Source organism: Aotus nancymaae, unplaced genomic scaffold, assembly GCF_030222135.1.
Source record: "Aotus nancymaae isolate 86718 unplaced genomic scaffold, 86718_ANA_hifiasm-v0.15.2.pri h1tg000161l, whole genome shotgun sequence".
In the NCBI taxonomy this organism is placed as follows: Eukaryota; Metazoa; Chordata; class Mammalia; order Primates; family Aotidae; genus Aotus; species Aotus nancymaae.
Window position 1 is genome coordinate 1,757,809 of NW_026988576.1, and position 27,911 is coordinate 1,785,719.

At 39.8% G+C, this 27,911-nt stretch overlaps 1 protein-coding gene across 1 annotated transcript in view; it reads left to right on the top strand.

Annotated features, from left to right (window-relative positions):
- Positions 1-1,138: 1,138 nt before the first annotated feature.
- ERCC5 (ERCC excision repair 5, endonuclease) overlaps positions 1,139-27,911 on the top strand; it is a 30,969-nt gene continuing 4,196 nt past the window's right edge. The window contains exons 1-12 of the mRNA XM_012440935.2: positions 1,139-1,639; positions 7,365-7,540; positions 9,023-9,138; positions 9,595-9,681; positions 11,356-11,416; positions 14,137-14,280; positions 17,364-17,571; positions 17,895-18,968; positions 22,029-22,273; positions 22,603-22,722; positions 22,972-23,185; positions 24,536-24,680. Of these exons, the coding sequence (XP_012296358.2) occupies positions 1,552-1,639; positions 7,365-7,540; positions 9,023-9,138; positions 9,595-9,681; positions 11,356-11,416; positions 14,137-14,280; positions 17,364-17,571; positions 17,895-18,968; positions 22,029-22,273; positions 22,603-22,722; positions 22,972-23,185; positions 24,536-24,680 (2,678 nt within the window). The 5' untranslated portion in view covers positions 1,139-1,551. The remainder of the gene's footprint in view (positions 1,640-7,364; positions 7,541-9,022; positions 9,139-9,594; positions 9,682-11,355; positions 11,417-14,136; positions 14,281-17,363; positions 17,572-17,894; positions 18,969-22,028; positions 22,274-22,602; positions 22,723-22,971; positions 23,186-24,535; positions 24,681-27,911) is intronic.

The following is a 27,911-nucleotide window of genomic DNA, read 5'->3' on the forward strand; positions in this document are numbered from 1 at the left end:
TCCTGAATGACTACTGAGTAAATAACGAAATTAAGGCAGAAATAAATATTATTTGAAACCAATGATAACAAAAACACAATGTACCAGAATCTCTGGGACACAGCCAAAGCAGTGTTTAGAGGGAAATTTATGGCACTAAATGCCCACAAAAGAAAGCAGGAAAGATCTAAAATCGACACCCTATCATCACATTCAAAAAATTCAAAAAAAGAACTATACACAATTAAAAAAAAAACTATAGAGGCAAGAGCAAACAAATTCAAAATCTAGCAGAAGACAAGCAATAACTAACATCAGAGCAGACCTTCCAGAAAGGTAGGGACAACTAAAAGTAGAAGGGGGCCTCCAGATCACAGGTAGGTGAGAGACAAATGGTTGGTATGAGTTTCTGATAAGCCTTTCCAAAGGAAGCAATCAGAATATGCATCGGACTGAATAGAATGGGAGGCAGGTTTTGCCTTGAGCAGTCCCCCTTGACTTTTCCCTTTAGCTTAGCAATTTTGGGAACCCAAGATTTTCCTTTCACAGGCTTTAAATTTTATTACTCGTTAGTTACTGTGTGCTAGCATACAAATAAATAGTAGAAAACCAAGCGGGCGTCCACCTTTCGGTTGTCTCTTCACGTGTAAAACAATACTTAGTGTTAGGTGTCTTCACAACTGGCGGCACAACGATAAGAAACAGATACTAAAAAAGCGCGTAGAAAATCGTCACCTCACAGCCTGGGAAACACAGGGAGACCCCATTTCTACAAAAATAATTCGCGGAGCATGGTGGTGCGCCCCTGCGATCCCAGCTACTTTAGAGGCTGATGGGAGAATCGCTTGAGTCGGGCAGCAGGAGTTCCAGTTTGTAGTGACCTGTGATCACGCCGCTGCACTACGGTATGGGCGACAGAGTGAGACCCTGTCTCAAAAAACAAAACAAAAAAACCCCCTACCTCACCAAGAAGGCGCTTTTGCACATTGTTTTAATATTTAACGCCTTTAGGATGCCAGCATAGCGGAAGCAGACAACCCAGCAAGAGATCAACCCTGGGGCTAAAGTTCTCACTTCCGGAGTGCTGCAGGCGCAAAAATTGTACGTCAGGCGTGGAGGCGGGGCTTCCTCCCTGCGCGTCGTATTAGACGGAAACGAGTTTCCCGTGGGTTTGCGGACGCACTAGTGAAGGCGAGTGGTGTCGCAGGGACATCTTCCGGCTGTTTGCGTGGTCTGCGTGGCCCTCTCACCCAGGTGTTCCATTAGAAGCGCAGACGCTTGGGACTAAACGCTAGGCGAGGCAACGCCCTGGCTCTCCCCGCCAGCGGCCATTCTCTGGTCCTATCTTTCTTCCGGGAGGCGGTGTCAGCCGCTGGAAGTGTTCCAGCCCCAGTCTCTCCCCTTTTTTGCGCTCCCGTTGGTGCCGTCCCCCTAAAAACCGTGGCTTCTGTATTAGTTGCCGTCCTTCCTGTGTAGGAGCAGGGCGGGCTTCCTCCCGGGTGGCGGTGCAGCCGGTTGTGGAAGAATTAGAGGAGAAGTTGTCGGGGTCCGCTCTGAAGACTCAGCCGCATCATGGGGGTCCAGGGGCTCTGGAAGCTGCTGGAGTGCTCCGGGCGGCAGGTCAGCCCCGAGTCGCTGGAAGGGAAGATCCTGGCGGTTGGTATCCTTAACGTCGCGTTGGGACTTGGGGTGCAGGGATTCAGGGCTGGATTCCTCGCTGGGCTCTGCCTTGGGCACAGAATGGAATCTGCAAGATGATGGTCTTGGGTCGGGATCGGGGTCGCTATAGAATCTCTGTCACTAGGTTTTCTAAGTACAGTGGTACCTCGGTATCCGCGGGGCTTTGGTTCCAGGCTTTGGGGCCCCCCCGCCCCATACCTGGATGTTCAAGTTTCTCCAAGTCCCTTATATAATGGCGTGGTATTCGCATATAAATTACGCACACCTTCCTTTAATCTTTTAAATCGTTTCTGGGTTACTTGTAATACCGAATGCAATGTAAGTGATCAACTATTTAACTGTATTTTAACAATTTTTGTAGTTTTTATTGGTATGTTTTATTTTTTTCCACCGCAAGAATTTTTGATCCGTAGTAGCTTGAGTGTGGAATCGGGTGATGAGGAGGGCTGCCTGTCTGCTTTCTCCAGCTTTGCACTCTTGTGCCTCTGTGCATCCTGGTTTGTCACTTTGGGGCAGTGCTTTATGTTCCTCTCCGCTTTAGTTCTCTCATCTGCAAAGTGGAGGTGGTGATAGTATCTACACACAGGATTGGAATGAGGAATAAAGAAATCACCGAAATGAGAGAAGTTTAGTACAATTAATACGATAAATCTTAAAGTTATCCCATTTGGGAGGTCAGTGTGGAGAGAACAGAGTAGACTTCCACCCTAGTTTTGCTTGAGCCTTGCCCCGTTTGTGTTTCTTAGAGGAACGGTAGTGTGGACAGGTGTTTTACCATTTTTTAAATTGACTTTTTAAGGACTATTGTTTTTGTACATATTTGGCTGATTTTCTTTGTCATTGGAATTATTTTTTTTCATTAACAAAACGTGATACTGGTTTTGAAATTTTGATTTTTTTGTTACTTATTTAGGTTTTTTTTTTTTTTAGTGTTTATTCTGTCTCAATCTGGTGGTACCTTACACCAATTTCCTAAATGGGGATCTATGAGTGTAGGGGCTCATGGGCTTGTGGAAAGAGCCCTGTAAATGATTGCGTGGGGATTGGGGATGGGAAGTGGAGTGCAAAAGTGCGTGGGCCTTCAGCATAGGAGTCCCTGACTGGAGCCCTAGTTCTTCAGTAGATACACAACTTATAAATAAAACAACATTGATACATTTTAAAACATAATGAGATTTTTATCATTTTTTGCAAGTGAATAATCTTTTAATACATCTGTAATTTAATTTTGACTTAACTGTTTTTATGCAGAGTATTTTGAATTGGGGAAAACCAAAGGTGTTTTGTTTTGTTTTAAAGCACATTCACTGTTGCTGCCCTCAAGCGGTTCGTCCGTGTCATTGCAGTCTAAAAGTTTTCTCAGAAATAAAGGGTAAAGGCTAGTTTTCAGTGACAAGAACCCTTAACACTTCAGGAAATATTTAGATCACTCTATGTAGCAGCCCTTGTGAAGAATTACTAAAGAGAACTGTGGCCAGGCTCAGTGGCTAAGGCTGTCCTCCCAGCCCTTTGAGAGGTCATGGCAGGAGGATCATTTGAACCCAGGGGTTCAAGACCAGCCTTGGCAACATAGTGAAACCCCTGTCTCTACACAAAGTCAAAAAATTAGCTGGACATGGTGCCCTGCACCTGTGGTCCCAGCTACACAGAAGGCTGAGGCAGGAAGATTGCTTGGGCCCAGGAGGTCAAGGCTGCAATGAGCTGTGTTCATGCCTGTCTCTAAATAAATAAAGACTGTCAAAGATATTCTAGTCATAATGACAGCCTCATATATACATAATAACCTCATTTATGTTAAAGAAGAATATCTGATTACCTTTTCTACAACTGATTTTGTTTTATTTCGTTTTCACAGGAATTCAGACACCTGAAATTATTTATAGTTTATTATATTGTTTGTTAATGACGAACTTACCCATGATTATACTAGGTTCATAATTTACTCTTGTATCCCTATAATAAATTGTTTGGTCTTTTAGCCATCTGTATAGCTTAGTGTCTTGTTTATTTATACAGTCTGAATGTCTGTGTCAAATAATGCAGAATTAACGTTAAACTTTGGTCTCTTACAGACTTTAATGTTTGTAAGATGCATTTAAGTGTGTTAGCAAGATATTACAATCTCTTAGGCTATATATACTAATGGAGATTAATTACAGTTTAAGTCACCTAACTAAGGAACTAAAGAAACTTATTTTTTTGTATTGAAATGTTATTGGTCTTTGGGTCTTATACCTAAAGTGATTTTTGGCTTTGCTGCAGATTTTAATTTTTCTGTCCTTAGCAGAAATTTAATTTTGCTTATATAAACTTACTGAAATTACACAAGTCAAACTATACAAATATTTTCAGAATGTCTAATTTTATAAATTTCTTGTCCAACAATTTACGTGAATATTTTCAGATCATCTAATTTTACATATTTCATCTCTAAGAATTTCAAGCCAAAATTCTCAACCCTAGCTGAGAACTGGCACTACCTGTAGTTAATTAAAAAATAAAAAAATAAAAGAAGACCTACCTCAGTCCCTATGATTTAGAATTTTAGGCCTATGGTTAATAATCCATATGTTTCAGAAGCTTCATATTAATTCTAATGGATAGCAGCGATGAGAGCCACTGATCTCAAACTAGATTTTCTCACTTAAAGTTTAAAGTAGTGGGCCAAGTAGAAACTGATTGAATCCTATACAATAGCGAGCTCCGTGGCTTTTCCAGACAATACTTACAGCAAGCATTGATCTAATATAAGACAGACGTACATAACACCAAGTTCTGCCTCTGAGATGTATCTTTTATCTGACCTCTTCTCATGGTCTCCACTGCTACTGTTTGCTTTTACTTGGGGTATTGTAACTCATTTTAGAACTGGTTTCCATATAATCTATTGTTCACACGTTCATCAGAGTGATCCTTAAATCACATTCTAGAAACTTCCTGGTGGCTGTATCACCTCCTGCCATTTATTTTGTTCTTCTGCACAGGCTTCTTGGAGATATGGACCATATTTGTTTTGTTCACGGCTGTGTTGTTTGATGCGTATCTCTAGGGTCTTGGATATGCCTGGCCCATGATACTGCTAAATATTATAGAAATAAGTATAGCATTAGCTTGCTTTCCACTAGGTATTTTGTTCCATAGTGTTTCTTAAGTTAATTGTTGATGGGCCTACATTTTTTTTATTGTGATAAAAGTTAGGCAGTGTACATTTATTTAAATACCAAACTGTTCCACTTATTTAATAGCAGGTATTTATTGTGTGTAAGAGTTCCTGTGAAAGGGAGTGCAGTGCACAAATTGCCTGAACAAGCCATGGAGCACAGAGATTTGTTTTTTCCCCGCTAGATTATAAACTCCACAGGATACTTTGTTTTGTTCAGTGCACTGGATATGCCAGTGCATAGAAAAATTTCTGCCACATAATAAGCCATATATATAGATAGATAGATAGATAATATATATATATCTCATATATATAAAAGCTATATATATCTTTATATATATAAGATAAAAACCATATATATATATCTTATATATATAAATTGATATATAGGTATGTATATATAGGTATATCTATATATAGCTTTTATCTATAGCTTTTATATATGATATATATGTCATATATAAAAGCTTTAGATAAAAGCTATACATATGATATATATATGATATATATCATATATATCATATATAAAAGCTATATATTATATATGATATATATCATATAAAAGCTATATATTATATATCATATATAAAAGCTATATATAGATATATAAGCTATATATATAAAAGCTATATATATAAAAGCCACACACACATACATTTATATATATGTTTCGTTTTTTTTTTTTTGAAATGGAGTCTCACTGTTGCTCAGGCTGGAGTGCAGTGGCATGATCTCGGCTCATTGCAAACTTCACCTCCTGGGTTCAAGCGATTCTCCTGCCTTAGCCTCTTGAGTAGCTGGGACTACCGATGCATGCCACCATGCCCAGCTAATTTTTGTATTTTTAGTAGAGACAGGATTTCACCATATTGGGCAGGATAGTCTCGATCTCCTGACCTCATGAACCACCTGCCTTGGCCTCCCAAAGTGCTGGGATTACAGGTGTGAGCCACTGCACCCATCCTCAGTGTATTTTAAAAATAGGAACATATACAAGGAGGAGGTCTTCATCTAGACTAAGGAGGTGACCCGTAGACTGAGACCTTAGGGTCAGAGAGAACTAGGCCAGAGAAGGAAAAACTGTTTCAGGCCGAGGAAGGAGCATGTGAGAAGAACCTGGAGGCAGGAAGGAGCTTAGTGATATCCAGGGTTTGAGAAAAGCCCAGAGGCTGGAAGTGAGCAGAGGCCAGATCATTCAGGGCTTCATAGACCAGGAGAAGTAGTTTTAGATAGTGTCTTGAAGGCAGTGGGAAGCTTTGGAGGGTTTTCACCAAGGATACATTGGTGAAATCTAGTATATACCTTCAAGATATATTAGAAGGTAGAATTGATAGACCTGGTAATAGTTGATGGGGGGCTACAGGGGGTAATGCCCAGCATTCTGGCTTGGGTGAATGCCAGTGGCATTCACTGAGATGGGGGCATGAGCAGCTTAGTGGAGAAGACATGGGGTTCTGTTTTGATCATGTTAAGTTGGAAATGTCTGTGAGGTGTGGGGTAGAGATGTCATCTGGGCTCTCCGTTCTGGGGTAAGGAGAGTGCTCTGGGCCAGACGTATACATGTAGCCAGGGCATGGTGTGTGTGGAGGGGAGTGGAGGTTGATAGTTCAGACAGGAAGAAAGAAGAGGGCCTGAGAGAGAGCACTGACGAAGTGGGTGCTTTAACAGTGTTACAGGAGCTGGCGAAGAGTCTGAGAGCAGGAAAACCAGCAGAGTGTGTGATACTCTTCTGGACAAATACAAAATTTTTTGAGAAGCACTTTTTAGAAAAGTTGAAAAATATAAGAAAACTTCAAGACGAAAATATAAATTATCTTTAATCTTGCAGACATAATATCTACTCTTAATATTTCGATGTGTGAACTTCTAGGTTTTTTTTACATATATACTGTATCAGAAAATGGAGTTATACTTTATATGCTTTTATTATCTGTTTTACTCTCTTTAATAATACTTAATGACTATCTTCCTTACTATACATGTTCCTGCAACTTCCATTTATAACGGCCTTTTGGTATTCTAGCAAATATGTCTGCCATAGTTTTTAGAAAAGACCTGCTGTAAAACTTTTAAGTTGATTTTTATATTTTCATTATCATAAACAAGCATTCTATAAACAACTTTTATTTATCCATGATGATTTTCTGAGGATCAAAGTCTGGAAGTGATAAAATAGACTGCAAGTTTTAAAGTTTTTTTTCACTGTGAATTGTCACATTGTTCTAGAAAGTTTATGCTAATTCATGGAAATTCTTTAGTGATCACTTTTTTTTTAAAGGAAGCAATTCTTTGCAATGAAGACTTCTTAAAAGGATGTGTCTGTCTGATTTTAAAATGCAGTATGTGAATAGGGGTAACAAGAGCTTGACTAAAGTTGACTGACTTTAGGTAGATTCCATGAGAGCTAAGTGTTTTTCGATTTTAAATGAATAGTGATAAGTAGTTAGTGTTCAACGTTTGGGTAATATCAGCTATTAGGAAATTAAAGTTTTGAGGATGAAGAGAAAAATTCCGGAGTTTTTTCCATTAACAATTCCCCCAGATATTAGCATTTGGTTAAACCAAGCACTTAAGGGAGTCCGGGATCGCCATGGGAACTCAATAGAAAATGCTCATCTTCTCACCTTGTTCCATCGGCTCTGCAAACTCTTATTTTTTCGAATTCGCCCTATTTTTGTGTTTGATGGGGACGCTCCTCTATTGAAGAAACAGACTTTGGTAAGTGTCACCTAGTTTTTGGTAAGTGTCAAGTAAGTTTTTTTCTTTTTGCATTCTTAGAAAAGTTCACATAAAATTCTTGTTTTCTCTTTAGAATTTTAGAAACAGACTTATTTTGACACATATTCAGTTTACTTACATCTACTTTTTTTTATCCTGAACAATTAATTTTTCTTTTAAAAAATTTTATGGGAGTTCATCATGGGTACAATGATAAAATTTAACTTTTAAATAAAACTAACTTCTAAAACCCTTGCAGTTGAGACTTTTCCCTTTAGAGGATCTTGTTAGGTATTCTGTATTTCTTTCAAGGATGTCGCCATCACTCAGAACACTGTGGAAACCCTCTGGGAAGTGCCTCCCTGAATCTGAGATCAGGTATCCTCCATGATAGCAAGTCTTCTTTAAGGGGAATTGGATTTTAGGAGGAAGTGATGCTATGTGGTGCCAAGTGATGATTGAAATGGATTATCTAGGAAGGAAATTGAGCATGATGTAGAAGAATGAGAATGAGTTGCTGCTTTATTGTTCTGGAAGTAGTTTTTAAAAATGTTTTTGGAAGGCTGGGGCAGGAGGATTGCTTGAGCCCAAGTCTATAGTTGGCAACACAAGGAGACCCCATCTCTAAAAAAAAATCTAAAATAATGTTTAAACAGTCCAAATGACAGCACCCATTTGGATATATGACTTTTATATGTTGAAAATTCCAAAGTAATGAAATGATGACTTTTGTCATCATACCAGACAAAGACTGTCTAATTAAGTGAGGACATAGGATAAAAGTAAAGCTTTATAAATTCTGGGGGCATTTCTTGCCTCAGTAAGAGTTTCTAGACTTGAATGTTGCAGTTTTCAGTTATCCAAGGCATACCTGATATATTAAAGTCGTATATCAGGTACTTTGTGGAAGGATTAGAAAGGAAAAGAGAATATCTTGGCTATTTTGTATCTGATATTAAGCCGTAAGCACAGGACTATCCATTTGTCCCTTCTTGAACATTTGTTACAAGATACTTCTATACCTTTTAGAATTTCTCATGATACATAATCTTGAATGTTGAAGGGCAGATTTACGTATAAGTAATGCATGTTTATAAAAAGCAATATTAGAAATTGTTTTTGGTATAACAGTGACATTTTAAAGAATAAATAAAGATTTCTTTTTGGGAAGCATTTACTTGATTATATATCATTAAGCTTTCCATTTCTTGGGCATATTAAAGGACATTTAAAAGAAACTGAAAGTAAATTAATAGTTCCCCAGATACATTGTATCGTAGCCCATTAAGTAATAGATGAAACTCTAGGTGTCCTTTATGTAGCAGCAGCCTGAAGGTATTTGTTGATGTGGCGATTAGGAGGAAATGCTAAAGCAGCTGTAGTCTTAAAAACTCAGACAAACCAAATTCTATGGGAAATCACAGCAGTGTTTCTAATGGTCTAATATCCCCAAGTGAGATCTTACATCCTTTCTTCCCATAGGCGAAGAGAAGGCAGAGAAAGGACTCAGCGTCCAGTGACTCCAGGAAAACGACAGAGAAGCTTCTGAAAACATTTTTGAAAAGACAAGCCATCAAAACTGCCTTCAAAAGCAAAAGGCAAGAGGAAAGTTACAGTCATGTTAGAGATGAAGTTTTAGAACAGTGATTTTTGTCTTGAATTCCTGCGGTTCTCTTTTCCTATTTAATTTTAACTCTCAACAGAAAATAGTGAAATGAGACAGGTAGGCTGGGATTTGACCTGGTAATGTGAAGTTGTGGCAATTCTCCATTTTGTGAGAATCAACTTTGCTCATGAGAAAGAAAAGCTGTCATGTTGCGTCGTGTACACTTTTGACTTTCATTCTGCTCTTCTTCTTGACTCTAGGTGAGCAGCCCCTCCGCGTTTCCCTCCTTTCTCTTGGCTGTACTTATTTTCCACAGCAGTGGCCCGAGGGGAGCCAGTTCAGGTCCCCGTTCACCACCCTGAGCAGGGTCTGCGTAATCAGTGGGGAAGGATTATTGACTCAGAATACTGTTTCATATTATCTGTTTAAAGATTTGTGTACTTTCCAGAGATGAAGCACTACCAAGTCTTACGCAAGTTCGAAGAGAAAACGACATCTATGTTTTGCCTCCTTTACAAGATGAAGAAAAACATAGGTAAATGTTGAACTATTTAAGAATATTATTTTAGTCATTGCTGCATGATGTGTTATCTGCATGATAAAGCATGTGAAAAATTTTTAATGCATCTGAAATAGGCATGCTGTATACCTTTTAGAATATTTTTTAAAGACTAAATTTTTTATTTACTATTCTTTGTGTTTTGGTGATTCATGATCCTTATTCCTTTTCATTCTGAAGAACTTCTGCCAGGACTGTGGATTTAAAATTCTCCAAGGCATGAATTTTAGTTTTGCTTACACTTTGCTTACACGTGCTGTTTCTAGCTGCTTCTCAATCCAGTATGGTCTCTCTCACCTTGATGCTAAAATACCACAACCCATGACATCCTTGTTGCTAAATCTAGCGGATGCTTTGCACTTCTCAGCGTGCTTGACTTCTCTGCCCTAAACACCATGCCGCACTGCTCTGTTCCCCTGGCATCTCTCTGGCGTTTCTGCTCAGCCTCTTTGTGGACTCCACTTCCTCTATCTCTTAATTGTTGGCAGCTTCTGTATTTGAAGTGAAGTTGGAGAAACAGAAGGCTTGACAGTTTGCCTTTGTCCCCTGTCCTTCCCTCCACTTCTTCCTTTCCCAGGAGTTCCCAAGAAACAACTTAGCTTTTGAATCAGCTCAGTTCTCTTTGTCTCCATTGCTACCACCTTCATTTTTTCTCCAGGTTACATTATTAGCTTTTAAGCTTCTTTCTGTCTTTGTCTTTGATCTTACCCTTTTTGTAATAACTCCTCCCATCAAGCCCAATCTCTGTTTTGTGTTATAGTCTGTTTAAAATCCAAATCTAATATTGTCATTTCCTTACTTAAAACACTTTCTAGCTTCTCATTTCTTTTTTTCTTTTTTCTTTTCTTTTCTTTTTTTTTTTTAAATGAGACGGAGTCTCTGTTGCCCAGGCTGGAGTGCAACGGAACAATCTCAGCTTACTGCAACTTCTGCCTCCTGGATTCAAGTGATTCTCCTGCCTCAGCCTCTGGAGTAGCTGGGATTATAGGCGCCTGCCACCACATGTGGCTAATTTTTGTATTTTTAGTAGAGACAAGGCTTCACCATGTTGTCCAGGCTGGTTTCGAACTCCTGACCTCAAGTGATCTGCCTGCCTCAGCCTCCCAAAGTGCTAGGATTACAGGTGTGAGCCACCCACTCTCGATGTAGCTTCTCATGTCTTTAGGATAAAACTTTAACTCCTTAATTATACTTTCCAGTCTCATCCCTTCCTTTCTTCACGTCATCCATAGGCAAGCTTTCTTTTCCTTGTTTCCAGATGGTTATAAAGCTTAGTTCTTTTGCCTGGAACACTTCTCCATGAACCTTCCCACTCCCTCCAACTAGACTCCTCATTTATTTGTGGCTAACTCCAGCCAGTGTAATTGCAGGAGATCTTGGAAAGCTTTTGTGACTCCTCTAAATTGGGGTGAGCTGACTGCCTATCGCACCTCTAACAACCCACACTTCCCTTGTGGTGGAAGTTATCAGATCCCACTGTAACTACTTACTTAGACGGGTCCCCCAACAGACTGCAAGACCAGTGGTGGCACAAATCTTGCTGTTGTATTCATCATAGTAGCCCCTATAACGAGCAGCACCTTAAATACATTATTTTTGTAAGTAGTCATTAAAAATCATAGATACCGTAAATATATGTTTGACTTTCAGTTCAGAAGAGGAAGATGAAAAAGAATGGCAAGAAAGAATGAATCAAAAACAAGCATTACAGGTATTTAGATCATTTTTGAATTCAGAATGTATTGTTATTTGAAATGAATGATGTGAAAATGAACAATATTAATGAGGTATATGAAACTATGGAAGTTCCTGATAAAAAGTAAAGACAGAAGCCTTTTTGATTGTGTGTGCATATATATGTGTGCATGTATCTATGCAAATACTCACCTACACACACAAACACACACACACACGTATGGAATTTGCCATTACACACATCTAGGTATTCAAAATAAGCTATTTTTCTTTTACAACCAACCAGCCAACCAGTCAAAAGTAATATGTGCTTACATAAAAAAATACAGAAAACATATCATTCATAAATAACTTTTAGTAACATTTTGATGTATTTTTGTCCATTCTTCCCCTGCCTCTATTTGTATTTGGATATGTATATATGTATCGAATGTACATGTGTTGGTGTTTTGGGGTTCAGGGGAGTGCTCAGCTCGCTCCCCAGTAGGCTCCAGGCTCTTGGTCCCTTGCTGTCTCAAGAATGAGAGAGGGGACCATGGCAGGTGCCCTCGTAAAGTGAATACCAGACCCCTTTTTCTCTTTCTCTGCCTAAATAAACTTTACCAGGTTCCCTTGTAAAGTGTTTGCAGGAGATGATTTACTTAGGCAGAGAAAGAGAAAAAGAGGAAGAGAGAAATCTTCCATGAGAGAGAGTGTATGTGGAAGGGGACCCCAGAGGGGAAATCCGCCCGGATGAGGGAGACAGGGACTTTTAACCTGGGAGAAATTCCCACCTTCTCTAAGTTCCCTTGCCAATGAAAGGAGTTCCTTTGAACTTCCACTGGAGTGATTGACTTTTGAACCTTTCCTGCACCGCAAAAATTAAAACAGAAACCGTTAAATCTCCCGGATGGAGAGGCACGGGATGGGGACATGGTGCTGGGAAGTTCTTGCCCTTAAAACTACGCCCCCTTGTGGACCCAGAAAGAGAACACATTCCCTCACGTGCATACGTGTATATGTGTATACGCGTGTGTATGTTCTAGTTATCTGTTGCTGCGTAACTTAGTGGTGTAAAACATCATTTGTTATCTTCTAGGGTTCCAGGGGTTGATGAGCTCAGCCAGGCAGTTCTCTCTGGAGTCTCTTGTGTAGATGCAGCCAGTCTGTAACTGAGGCTGGAGTGACTTCCAAGGCTTCCTTGCTGCCATGGGTGGTGGTTGACGCTGGCTGTTGGCCAGCCTTCCATGCGGTGGGTGCCAGAGCACCTGCTTGTGGCCTCTCCACATGGCCTGGTCTTTTTCCCAGCATGGTGGCTGTGTTCCGAGGGTGAGCATCCCAAGAGAAAGTTCTACGCGGAAGCCCTGTGGCCTTTTTTACCTAGCTTTGGAAGTTGTGCAGCCTCCTTCCCACCACATCCTGTTCCTCAAGATAATTACTAAGGCCAGCTCCTGTGTAAGGGGCGGAGAGTTAGACAAGAAGAATGTCCCACACATATTTTCATGAGTAACATTTTTACAAATTGAAGCTATGCTGTATATATATATATTTTTCATAAACAGCTTTTTAAGTTTCTTAGTGTCACAGATAACATTTTTCGATCTCCAAATTCACTGTTTCTTGTTTGTTCATATTGTTTTGCTATATCAGGTAGAAGATTTTTGAGCTAAAATCTCAAGATCCTTCAGGTTGCGGAAGTCCTGTGTTATTAATGCAGCTAGTGAGAGCAATTTTAGTTAAGACCTTGGGCCTCGTGGTCAGAAAGACCTGAGTTTCAATCCAGGCTCCACTGTTCACTAGCTGTGTGATTAGACAGATTAAATTCTCCAAGGCTTTATTTATTTATTTTTTATAAAACAAAGTTGCTATCAATGCTGTCCTGATGGGGTGTTGGGAGCTTTAGTGAGAGAAAGCACAGGCAACATTGTGTGCAGTGACAGATCTGTCTTATGTGTTGTTGGTTGGTACACGCCCATGTAACATACAGACACGCAGGACAGCAGGTTGTATTAGCTTATCTTTTTTACTAATGAAGTATTTTAAAGTACTTTTGGTAATGAGTTAAAATTGAGAAAAGCTTTATACTTTTCCGTGTCTTTTGTGAATTTCTCACTTTTAATTTCATTTTTTATTTTATGTTAAGAGCAAAATAAAACTAAATTAAGGGAATTATATATACTGCTTGAATTCCTAAGCCTCATTCTGTCTTGGGTCATTGCATTTCCTGTTCTCCCAGCCTGGAATGTTCTATCCTCAACCAGGCTCTTTGATATCTTTCAAGTCCCTGCTCACACATCCTCTTTTTAGTGTCTTCTTTATCTGTCAAACAAATCTTTTTTTCCTCTATCTGTTCACCTAATCACTCTCATATCAGATAAATCTGCTTTATTTTCTTACCATTATCATGTTCATTTATTTATTTATGTATTGTCTGCTCTCCTCTATCCCTAAGAGCAGGGACCTTATCTGGCATCTTATCCGATCTCACAGTACCTTAGCACCTAGAACAGTGCCTGGTGCCTTAGAGGTACCTGCTAAGTATCTTTTCTTTTGAATGAATGAAAGAGTGAATGGTTACATTCCCTAATTTGCCTACTCACTTTGTTACCTGTCACAGATTATATGCAACTGTGTTTAGCCAATTGTGGGTTATGTAGAGCTGCGTTTATTATATACACACAGTAAATATCCCTAATGGTGAATAGAACTGAGTGTATGAAATGTAACTTTCATGGTGCTGTGTTTTACTCTTTACAGGAAGAGTTCTTTCATAATCCTCAAGCGATAGATATTGAGTCTGAGGACTTTAGCAGCCTGCCCCCCGAAGTAAAGCATGAAATCTTGACTGATATGAAAGAGTTCACCAAGCGAAGAAGAACATTATTTGAAGCAATGCCAGAGGTGAAATACACAACAGTACATTCATGCTTAGAATTAAGAACTTGAGCAAAACTTTTTATTAGAAAGACAAAATTGATAAGCAGTACTTACATGATATCTCAGTTAACTGTAAACTGTATTTCTGTATCTCAGAGCGTCTATGAAGCATTGTATATTTATAAGCTTGATCGTACAGACATTTACTCTAAGAAGTCTTTCTTGACTTTTGACCCAAGACTAGGTTTTTTCTCCTGGTCTTTGTTCTCACAGTGTAATGTCAGTTTATAGTTCTTAGCTCCAAAACATGCTTATCTTGCTCACCTCTGTATTTTCAGCGCCTAGCTCAGTGTTTTTCACATGACATTAGATGCTTCCTGACTCAATTCTTAGGTTAGTTCATTAAAGTTATGGTAGCCTATGATATACATTGTCTATAAAAGCTAGTAGTAATAGGGAGTCTAACCACAATGGAAAAATATGTCCTAAATCGAAATTCAAAGTGTATCTTCCTCTGTGCAGCCCTAGAAATGCCACTGGGTCTCCAAATTTTCCTGCATTCTTTCTGGACAGTGGGAATGGGGCGTCTTCACCTTGGAACATCTCGTGGCTCTGCAGGCCCAGAAAGCTAGAGTGGAGGTGGTGTGTGCGGTTATGTCTCCTGATCATGCTACCATTAGTACTTAATTCATGTTACTATCGGTCACTCCCTGTCTTAGTTGCCAGTGAGTGAGTTCTTCTTCTCTTGCTTTTGCTACTACCTGTCATTTCTACCATAGTTCTCCTTTCACTCATTGTAGGACAGAATAGAAATTTTGCAGCATCATTGACCTTAGTGAGTAGATGGGAGTGTTTATTTTCTACACTTTTTGAATATTGCTTAAATTGATACCAGAAATATGAAAAGGGAAGGATAAATTTCTTTTTTCATCACTCCCTCTGTTTTTTCCACAAAGAATATGAAGTAGCACACACTAAGGTACACAGAGGTGATATTCTTGGGTCTTTGGATATACAAAGGACAGAAATAAATTGATTTTTATTTCAGGAGAAAAATGCAGCCTCAGTCTGTCAGGCATTTTATTTCTTGAGTGTCAAAGGATCTCTGTGTGGCAGTTGAGGAAATAGAATTTTGCTTGTGTAAACAGTAATAGGAAGAAATGGGAGAAAGAGACAGTCCCTAATGATTTACTGTTCTTTATTTTCTTTCTGTAACCGTGAAGTGTCTAGGAGTGGTGGACTGTGGGGCGGTGTAGAACAGCAGCTTGTTGGATTTGTAATTTTGGTAGAGATGTTCTAAGTCATCCATGTGGGGACTTTGTATCATCTGTACGTTGTACAGATGTAATATTGATAACAGTAGTGATGGTAGGTAATAATAGCAGTAGTAATCATCATAATACCATAGTTCCATCTTGCTCAGCGTTTTGGTTTCTGCAGTTTACAGTGACCTGTGGTAAACTGTGGTCTGAAAATGTTAAATGGAAAATTTCAGAAATAATTCATAAGTTTTCACTTGCATGCCATTCTGAGTAGCGTGATGAAATCTCACACCCTCCTGCTCCATCTTGCCTGGAATGGGAATCTTCCTTTTGTCCAGCTTCTCCATACTGTAGACGCTTCCTGCCTGTTAATCGCTTAGTCGCTGTCTCGGCCATCAGGTCGACTGTCGCGATATTGCAGTGCTTCTTCTCAAGTCACTCTTACTTGACTTAATAATGGCTCAACAGTGCAAGAGTATGATGCTGGCAATTTGCATATGCCAAAGAGAAGCTGTAGAGTGCCTCCTTTAAGTGAAAAGGTGAAAGTTCTTGACTTAATAAGGAAAGAAAAAAAAATCCTATGTTGGCTGAGGTTGCTAAGATCTTCAGTAAAAATGACTTTTCTATCTATGAAATTATGAAGAAGGAAAAAGAAATTGGGCCGGGCGCGGTGGCTCAAGCCTGTAATCCCAGCACTTTGGGAGGCTGAGGCGGGTGGATCACGAGGTCAAGAGATCGAGACCATCCTGGTCAACATTGTGAAACCCCGTCTCTACTGATACAAAAAAAAAAAACAACAACAACAACAACAAAAAATTAGCTGGGCATGGTGGCGCGTGCCTGTAATCCCAGCTACTCAGGAAGCTGAGGCAGGAGAATTGCCTGAACCCAGGAGGCGGAGGTTGCGGTGAGCCGAGATCGCGCCACTGCACTCCAGCCTGGGTAACGAGAGCGAAACTCCGTCGCAAAAAAAAAAAAAAAAAAAAAAAAATTGGTGCCGGTTTTGCTGTCACACCACAAACTGCAAAAGTCATGACCTCAGTGTGTGATAAGTGCTCAGTTAAGATGGAAAAGCCATTAAATTTTTGGGTGGGAGACTTGAACAGAAACATGCTCTGATTGATGACAATCAGGTTTGGTACTTTCTACAGTTTCAGGCATTCTCTGGGGTCTTGGAACATATCCCCAGGGATGAGGGGGCTGTCTCCTGTATTAATAGAATCAATTATAGTAGACTGATAGGCTTTTGATCCCAGATCTATCACTTACTAGCCCTGTGACTCTAGGGAGATTAGCTAACCTATTTAAGTCCCAATTTGTTCACCTATAAAATGGAGGTGATGTCTATTTCATAGGATGATTGTGAGAATAAAATGAGATATTTTATGTAAAAGCACTTAGAAAAATGCCCTCAATGGGAAATGCCTTATAATGTTAAGTATTACTATTATTAACTGTGATTGCTGTGATTTATTCTATCTTCTGTGGGATGAGATTGTGCTGGACACTTCACTTGCATATTTACCTGTATTCTGGAAGATGGCTTGTTGAGCCATAATCAAATGTCACAGTGACCACTATGCATTACATGCTCAATAAATGTTTATTGAATAAATTATTAAATCCTAAACAGTATTCATGATTTTTTTTTGTCCAACTCTTTTGAAGATTTTTTTTTAAAGGAAGTTATAGTTTTTCTTGTTATTCAACTTTTATGATATAAAACTACCATCAATGAAAAAAGCCAATTGTTCTTTGTTCCCTGTTGGGGAAAGGGGTGGAAATATGGTAATGTTATCGTATATAATATAAAACAGTAATTTTGTTTATTTAATTTGCCTTTAGGAGTCCAATGACTTTTCACAGTACCAACTCAAAGGCTTGCTTAAAAAAAACTATCTGAACCAGCACATAGAACATGTCCAAAAGGAAATGAATCAGCAACATTCAGGACACATCCGAAGGCAGTATGAAGAGGAAGGGGGCTTTTTGAAGGAGGTAGAGTCAAGGAGAGTGGTCTCTGAAGACACTTCCCATTACATCTTGATAAAAGGTATCAGATACCACCATTTACATATTTACAATATTTACATTAAAAATCAAAGATATATCTTGGCTCTGAATTCTATAAACTAGCACCCCTGGATAATATTAATGAAATTCTGTTTATGTAATAACTGTATACAGCTATTAATAGATTAATTACTATAGTGCCAGACCACTTTAAAATTAACGAATGAATTAACTCCTAGTTGCTGATTACGTGAAGATGTATGTCCTTATTTATGAGAACCAGTGTTCTTTTATTAATCTTACTAGAAATGTATTGTCACGCTGTAAAACTGCATGGTGAGAAGTGTTTTAATTCTTCTTAAGGTCTTCAAGCTAAGAAAGTTGCAGGAGTGGATTCAGAATCTCTTCCTTCTTCCAGCAAAATGCACAGCATGTCTTTTGACATGAAGTCATCTCCATGTGAAAAACTGAAGACAGAGAAAGAGCCTGATGCTACCCCTCCTTCTCCAAGAACTTTACTCGCTATGCAAGCTGCCCTGCTGGGAAGTAGCTCAGAAGAGGAGCTGGAGAGTGAAAATCAAAGGCAGTCCTGTAAAGGGAATGAACCTGCTACTGTAGACGAAGGCTCCATATCACCTCGGACTCTTTCAGCTATTCAGAGAGCTCTTGATGATGACGAAGACGTAAAAGTGCATGCTGTAGATGGGGTGCAGACAGGAGGACCAGGAGTAGAAGAACCGCGTATAAACTGCTCCACTGAGGACAGTGATGAAGGACTTAAAGTGAGAGATGGAAAAGGAATGCCCTTGACTGCAACACTCGTGTCATCTAGTGTGCACTCTTCAGAGGAGCATGTAGCCAACACTAATGAGGGGAGAGAGCCTACAGACTCAGTTCCAAAAGAACAAATGTCACCTGTTCACGTGGGGACTGCAGCCTTTCCAATAAGTGATGAGTCTATGGTTAAGGACAGAAAAGATCAGCTGCCTCTGAAGAGCACAGTGGTTAGACTTAGTGACACACTTGGGCTCCTAAATGGAAAGGAACTGACACCGGCACCTCCAACTCTTACAAGTTCTGTGTCAAAGAATGAAACACATGCCAGCGTGCTTGAGCTACAGAAACAGCTTTGCCCATCTGAGAGTAAATATCGTTCCTCTGTTCTTTCAAGTGATGATGAAACAGAATGTGAACCACATCCTGCTTCTGAAGTCATTGGCCCTGTCGGTTTGCAAGAAACGAGTAGCATAGTAAGTGTCCCTTCAGAGACAGTAGGCAACTTAGAAAATGTCGTGTCATTTAATGCTAAAGAACAGGAGAATTTTCTGAAAACCATTGAAGAACAGCAGAACATTGAATCTGCAGGCCAGGATTTAATTTCCATTCCAAAGCCTGTGGAACCAGTGGAAATTGACTCAGAAGAAAGTGAATCTGATGGTATGTGTCCGTGCTTTTGTAGAAATTTGGAATGGCAGGATTTCACCTCTGTAGGAGCTGAGGGATCCTTTAGTGTAGTCCCGTTTTTACTTTTTACAGATAACGAACAACAGACTTGGAAAGAAAGGTGAAACGGCTTTCCCAGGGACACGCAGCTGGTAATGGAATCTTGACCCTCCCTGTGTTGCTCTGCGTTTTGTTATTATTTTTAAAGGATGGAGTGCCCTAGTTGGGGACAGTAAAGTTGAGTTTCCCTCTAGTTTTTAAAAAGTTTTTATTTTGAAATAATTCTTAACTTTAAAAAGTTGGAACAATATTATAAAACACTGTTTCCTTCACCCGGTAACTCAGTGGCTAGCATGTTACCACATTAGCTTATCACTTCTCTTGGCACCTCTGTGGCCCTCTATATGTGTATCATATGTCTCCAAATCTGTATACACATAGATACTGTTGATCCTCATTATTTGTAGATTCCATATTTGCAAAATTGCCTGATCGCTAAAATGTATTTGTAACTCCAGAATCAGTACTCACTGCAGTGTCTTTGTGGTCATCTGTGGATTTGGGGAAAAGCTTGAGTTGCCACACTGTCTCCCGCTGAGGTTGAGAAGGTGACACTCTGCCTTGTTCCCGTGCTCTGAGAGAGATGACCAGAAGCCCCGGGCCGTTGGATTAGATTTGAATCCCTATTCTGGCACCTGTTAGTGTGGCAGCCTCAGGCAAGTCACCAGTTTGTTTCTTGAACTTTATTTCTTGTTTATACAATAAATGGAATCTACTAAGATGGCAGTTTTTAGGATTTAGGATAATATATATGAAATATGTTCATGTATATGTTATATATGTATATATGTGTATACATACACATGTATAACATGTTATATATGTATATATGTGTGTATGTGTATATATACACACATCTATACATATATAACATATATGCCTACACATATACATGTTACATATAACATGTATGTATGTTATACATAACATGCATACACATAACTACATTATATGTTATATACACGCTATATACAACAATGCATACATGTTATATATAACATGTATATATGCATATATAACGTATATATGTAACATATATATATGCAACATATATATGTAACATACGCATATACGTGTACACATACTTTTTATATATGTGTACACACATACATATATGCACACATATAACATGTATACACACATGCATACATACATATAACATGTTATATATGTGTACATGTGCATATATACACATGTGTATATAGGCATGTACGCACACGTGTATACGTGCACGTATACACACATATAACGTGTATATGTGTATGTATACACATGTGTGTATATACACATATAACATACATGTGTGTATATATGCACATATATAACGTGTATGTATGCACATATGTATTTTTAGGAGCAGTGACTCTGTTGGTTAATTTAATGTTCACAGAGACGCCATAGATGATGGCTACTTTGAATAATGAGAATCAAACCCCCCACTACACACACACACACACACACACACACACACACACACACACACGCAATTTGTTCCTGGTTTCTGCTAGTTTTCTTCATTCAAAAGTTACTATTTCCCTTTTATAGTTAATAAGTATTTTGTGGGAAAGGAATTTTTGGAGCTATGTAAATATGCTGTTCCCAAACAAATTTCCACCCACTTGTTTTAGCAGCCATTGGTTTTAACATGAATAATTTGTTACTATGTTGATTGCCAAATGATGGTTTTCTAACTGTGTCGTTCCTTATATATTATTTGATATCCTTCTATGAGGAAGATCTTTTCCTTCTCCCCATTTATTATTGTTATTTTTAATCAGTGTAGATTCCTGTATTCCTATTTTATACAGTGAGTTATAATCCAATACTGTCATAATGTACTTTGTTGCTCAAATTGTCCCAGCTTTATCCAGTGGGGGCTCCTTCTAATGGCTTGTAACAGTTTCCCATTATATTTTGAGCCTTTCCTTACTTTCTGGCTAAGCTGTTCCAAGCATATCTTGAACTTACTCTGCCCTGGTCCTAGAACCAGCCATTTCACCAGGGAGCTCTGGTTCCTTTCAGTGGAGCATGGGGTTAGGCACCACAAACAATGGATGTGGGTGTGCTCATGGATCCTGAGGTGTAACTGTCTCAGGCCTTTTCAGCAAGAGAGCCAGGAAGTATATTTATGTATACATATACATGCACACACTTATGTGAACATACCTCTATATTTTTGTCCATCTGTATTAAAATCCATGAGTTTATACTGATATCTGCAGTTCCAACCCAGTATCATGGGGTTCAGTCTAGCGTCCCTCTTTTTTATAGTTGCCCTAACAATGAGAAACTTTGCTTCCCTTATCCTCAGTATATTTACATCTGCCTTTTTCTCCCTCAATTTATAACCATCTCCCCCTCCCACTGGCCTTCTCCTTGGCCCTGCTCTTTTCTTGTCTTCAGCTGTGTCCTTGGTGCCAGTTCCCAGACCCGGAGAGCTCCTTCCTCTGTTCCACTTGTCTCTTTAAACCCAGCTGGACAGGCCTTGCTAGCCCTCTCTACCTGCAGGGAAGGAAGGGAACCAATAAATATATTTTAAGGAGAGGGAAGGACAGGAAGAGAAGCGAGAAGGGAAGTGGAAGGGGAAGAACTATTTCTGAGTCACAGCTTTATTCTGTGCTGTGTGAATAGCATAAAAACATATCAAGCAACTTCCATGATTGTATACTTTGATAATTCTCCTTTTTGAATTTTTAAAACAATGTCAGTTAACTTAGAACATATTTATATAAGGCAAATATGCAAATCTTAAGAGAGGTTCCTACTTTCAAAGACAGTGCCAGTTTACCTAATTGAAAAGGCTTGTTTTGAAGTTACAGACATTTGTGATCACATTTATTTAATAATAATGCTACTATTACATGTTTTCTGTTGTAGTCAAATCTTTACTTTTTAGGGTGTAGCATTTTTCAGGATCCTCTTGAAAGCTCTTGATTATTGCAGGATAATTTTAATGTTTTGGTTGTAGAAGAAGTGACCTTTATTTTGGTACAGGAAGTTTCATTGAAGTGAAGAGTGTGATTAGTGATGAAGAACTTCAAGCAGAATTGCATGAAACTTCCACACCTCCCTCAGAACAAGGCGAAGAGGAACTGATAGGAACTAGGGAGGAAGAAGCCCCTGCTGAGTCTGAGAGCCTCCCAAGGGACAGCTCTGAGAGGGAGGACGAGGATGGTGAGCCACAGGAAGCTGAGAAAGATGCGGAAGAGTCACTCCATGAATGGCAAGATATCGATTTGGTAATACTGTAACATTGTGTTTTCACTTCTTGCTGAGGAAGCCAGGTTAAGTAGGTTTTGAGTTTTAAGGAGTTGCTGTATGACTATTTATTAGCTATTTGCAGTGCATCTTGTGGTTGCTGATGGCTTCGTTTTTGTGTAGATTACTGCTTGGGATAGACTCCATTTTCCATGTGGTTTACAGAGTCTTGCTTAGAAATCCAGCGGAGTATTTCATAAGGAGAAAGAGCTTATTGGTAATTTCAGTCAGACTGAATGCAGGCTTTTTGTAACAAATGAACTCATTTGGATTATTAATATAAACCTACAAATGAAAAAACATTTTATAGGAGGAGCTGGAAACTCTGGAGAGCAACCTCTTAGAACAACAGAATTCACTGAAAGCTCAAAAACAGCAGCAAGAACGGATTGCTGCTACTGTCACCGGACAGATGTTCCTGGAAAGCCAGGTGGGTGCAGGCAGCTTGGGCCTCCTTTACCACCTCCCTCAGATCCCTGGGGGAATGCAGTGCATGAAGTGGGTATACACTTCTCCCCCTGGTCTCAGGGCCTGGTGATGCCTTTCCCTGGGGGTCACTGTGTGTCCGTAACACTGCAGGAATGAATGCATTACATGAAGTGGTAGGCACTGCTTCACCTGATGCTCAGGGCCTGGTGATGCCCTTCCTGGGGGTCACTGTGTATCCCTAACTCTGCAGGAACTCCTGCGCCTGTTCGGCATTCCCTACATCCAGGCTCCTATGGAAGCAGAGGCACAGTGTGCTATCCTGGACCTGACTGATCAGACTTCTGGAACCATCACTGATGACAGTGATATCTGGCTGTTTGGAGCACGGCATGTCTATAAAAACTTTTTTAATAAAAACAAGTTTGTAGAATATTACCAATATGTGGACTTTCACAATCAGTTAGGTAAGACTTCAGCGTGTTTTTGATTACTTTCTGACACTTACCTTCAGAATTTGTCCTAGGAATTTTTTCTTTCCAAGGAACTAGTTCGATGCATTGATGGAAATCACAAATTTTCATATAAGTGATCTTTGGCTTATATAGAGGAATAGAATTTTAAACAGTTGAATTAAGGAATTAAAGTCCTAGTATATTTAGGTAGTTAATCATCTGACTTAGTTAAACTTTGACTAGTTACCCGAGATCTCCAGAGTGAACCACATAGTGGAGAGGGGATGTAGAGGGAGTCACTCCTGCGCCCGGGCGTGTAGTAGGGTTTCTAGCATTGATGTTCTTCTGTTCATCCAGCAAATACATGTTTGGTGACTGCTATATGCTAGTTGTTCTTAACAAGGGGAAAAGAGCAGAGAGTAAAATAGTAGGAGAAACAGATGATAAGCAGATACATAAGTCATAATTTGACATAAAGGAAAATATAGCAGTAAAGGAGAGGAGAGAGTGAGCTTCAGGCGCCAGGAGTGCAGGTGCTGTTTCAGAGAGAGTTGTTGAGAAAGGCTTTATTCATGTAACTTCAGGGCTGGGGCCTGCAGGATATAGGAAGCCAGTGCTGCAGATAGATACCTCGGGACTAGTGAGTGACAAGGGCTGAGGCGGAAGCTTGTGCGGTGTGTTCTAGGGAAGCGAGGAGGCCAGTGTGAGAGGAGGAGAAGGAAATGGCAAGGTTAATGTGAGAGAACAGGAAGACACCGAAATCCGCCAGGGTCTAGTGTGCTGGGGTGTGCAGGTGGATTGGATGTGGGGCGGGAGAAGAATGAAGTTGAGGAGTCTTCCAGGTACTGACAGCTGGTCGGGTGGACCTGCCTTCAGTAAGACAAGGAAGGAGCAGAGTGGAGAAGGAGAAATGAAGCGTTCAGGTTTGAATGTGATAAATTGGATACTCAGTGGAGGTGTTGTGATAGTTGAATATATGACCATGGTTCAGAGAGACCCAGGTTAGAAAGCTCAAAAACAGCAGCGAGAACGGATTGCTGCTGCTGTCACCGGACAGATATTCCTGGAAAGCCAGGTGGGTGCTTTCTAGCCTGGGTCTCTCTGAACCATGATGACTATTTATTATTAGCTAACTTTGGGGGTCAGCGTATAGAGGGTATTTAAAGCTATGAGAATGGATGCAACTTTAAAAATGTTAACAGAATGCCATTTAATAAAAGAATTTCTTTTCAAATAATAAGATATTTTTGGTTGTCGGATATAGATACATACACATATATGCTTTATATGATAAAATGTTTACAAATGTTCTGTAAGAAATCTTAATAAAACAAAAATTTAAAAATATTGCTGCTCTTATAGGATTGGACCGGAATAAGTTAATAAATTTGGCCTATTTGCTTGGAAGTGATTATACTGAAGGAATACCAACTGTGGGTTGTGTAACCGCCATGGAAATTCTCAATGAATTCCCTGGGCATGGCCTGGAACCTCTCCTAAAATTCTCGTAAGATCTTTTATTTCTTTAGTTCAGATAATTGTATAAATACCCAAATAAGCAAATAGAACTAGTATTTACAGCATGAACTGTTCACTGAGAACATGAACTGTCCACAAATCATTGTTCACTGAGAAAGCAGCAGGAAGTATTGGTTGTTTTCCCTTTTCTAGAGACGATGAATTAGAGTCAGTTCTTTTCTTAGTGGTGCTGGGCTTATCCTTATTCAAGGGTACAGAGCCAGTCCTGTGGATTTCACAGGAACATAGAAGTTGCCCTTTCATTCAGTGACATACTTATAGAGCAGCTATGATGTCACACGCTGTGCAGGCCCTGGAGAGTTGAGTGAGGCATAGGCCATACCCTGCAGGACTCCCATACTCTTAGAGGTGCTGGAGAAGCAAAGGAAATTGTACTTGTCTGTGTGTTCAGTGTCCTGAGAGAGATCGGCCAGGAAGGGACTTGGAAATATAATGTTAGGAATGTTACATTCAGCACCCCTGTCCTGTTTCTCATCGTGTGAATCCTGTGACGTGTTCAGTGGCAAAGTCTTCCTCCATCCAGAACCCAGAGCTGTGCTATTCTTGGGGTATATTTTTCACTGTGAAGATTCTGAGATGGTAGAGTTATGAGTATGTCTGGGAAAGTAGTTTTTGCCATCCTTGACAGCATCTTTTTAAAAAAATTGAAATGTAGTTCACATACTACAAAGTTCACTGATTTAAGGTGTACAGTTCAGTGGTTTTTAGCATATTTACAAGATTGTGGTGGCATCTTTTAACCATCACTATGTCATGAGATGCTGTTTGGTGGTGGCTGATTTAATGATCCTTTCGTGTTCTCTCCAGTTACATATTTTGTGTTTGAAAGATGCTGGGATGCTCTGGTCTGAAGAGGCAGTGATAAGAATCACTGAAATGAACTGCGAAATTGTTGTAGTGATTGCAGTCTTCCAGTCATAGCACACTCACCAATGTGTTGTATTTTATTCTTTCTTCATTTCTCTTTTTCTGATTTTCTTAGTGTTGAGGAAATTTATATGCTGGGAATAAGTTATTAGGTAGATATATATCATAGTAGGTAAATAACTTGAAAACCTACCAATAACTTTATTATACAAATAAAGTACATAATAGAAAATTATATATATATATTAAAAATGATTACAGTTTACAATTTGTTTATGTAATTTTAGACTTCTCTTCACACATGTATATGCATGTACATTGCATATATATGTATACTCATTTGAGTGTGTGTATTATATTTTTTTACAAGAATGGGATGATGCTATATACTTCTGTTTTACCTGTAACCCACTTGGTGTTAGAACAAGGCCTGTTATCAATGATGTATAGATTTATATCATTTTTAATGGCTCCAAGTAGTCCCTTTTTGGGTCTATCTGGACTAATTTACTCAAATGCCTTTTTTTATTTCTATTTTAAAAAAGGTATCACAAACATTGATTTGAGTGTCCTTAATTTTTGGATTCTTATCTAATGATTATTTTAGGATAAGTGAAAATGGTATTGACATTTCCATTTGGTTTCTTGGTAACTATTGAGAATGAATTTTTTATGTTACAGACAGTTTGTGTTTCTGTTTTAGTGAATGACCTATTTATGCTGTTCCGCTTTTCTTTGTTCAGCAGTTTTTGCTCGTTTGTTGCCTGCCGAATTGTTTTTATATTTGAGCAGTTTCTGCCTTTGGTGTTCCAGCTCACTGATGCCAGATAGGAGCAGCCTTCACCCTGCCTGACTCAGGACACTTAGGATAATTGCAGAGTAAAGAGCAGGAAGGATGGTGGGAAACCGGGAAAACCGGAATGTGGCCTTGCTTTCTTTTCTGTCCCCCTCTCCTGAAGGCACCCTGGCTGGTGACTCATTCTTAGAGTGGGGCTGCATTGGGCCTGCAGGTTGAATTCAGCTGTAGTTACATTTGGTTTGGACTACACGGTGTGTTCCTCTCTTGAGCTTTAATTTTCAATTGGCTACCAACATTTACCTTTGGGGAGATTTTACAAAAAATTAGGAATTCTTTTGGAGGAAAAAGGATATCTGAAAATCCTGGGCTAAATTTCTGGATAGCACAGAACTTCCCCTCCTCTACCCCAAGGCCTTGGACTGGGCATGAATCCTTCTGTTTCATCACAGTTGCCGCCACTCCCACAGCTCAGCTGGATGACAGGCACCTTCCTCCTTTCATCTTTATGTGAAGTGCCAGGCCCTCTTGCTTGAAGGGGTAACCGTTGCTTTGGCTTGATGAGCTCACAAGTGCCCTGATTTTCCTAACTGGCAGTCATGATTACAGTTTCAAAAGTGCAAAATCTGCAAGTAAAGTAGAGGAGAATTGTCGGTATTCCCCCAGTGCACTCCTGCAAAGAGTGTTGTAAAAGTAATGAAGAAAAATTATTTTTTCCTGTTTGCATTTGGTTATTGTTAATACTGTGATGACCACAATTAGTCATTTCCAACGCTAGATGGCACTCCTGCGTCGGCCAGGTGGACCCTGGCCCGGGCAGCTGGTCTGAGTGGGTTCCTAATACTCTACTAGGAAGCTTGTGAAGCAGGGAGTGTGAGGTGCGGGCGTTTCTTCAGGTTCCATTGAGTGCATGAACTGGTGAGGATTATGTTACTAACTTTTATGGCATTTATTTTTTCCTAATTGTATAAATGTTTCTGGTCAACTGTCACTGCATTACAAACCACCTTCATTCAGCCTTAGTGGCTTCATACAGCAGTAGTTACTGATTTTGCTCATATCTCTGAAGCTTTCCCAGGCCTCGTGGGGCGCCTTGTCTCTGTTTCATGTCATCTAGGACAGCTCAGCTGGGCGCAAGGATCCCTTAAGATGGCCCGCAGGGCTGATGAGGCGGTGGCTGTCGGTCTTGGGGCCTCGCCACCTGGATGGACACTGTGAGCTTGGCTTCCTCACAGCATGTTGCAGCCAAGAGCAGGAGGTCCAGGAGACAGGAAGTGGTGAGGACCTCCCCTAGGCCTGGCACAGCTGGCCTCACACTGGTCAGCCATGGGCCCACCCTGCTCAAGAGGAGGCTACACGGACCCGCTTGATCATGGGAGGAGTGTCCGAGAGCCTGTTGCTGTCTTTATCTGGCCAGTTTAGGCTTAGAATGGAAAACATTGAAAAACGAATAAAATATATAAAGAAGAAAGTGAACAGCTGTGTTCTCATGTAGAACATTGCCTAGCACACGGCCAAATAATAGTTGTTCCTGTT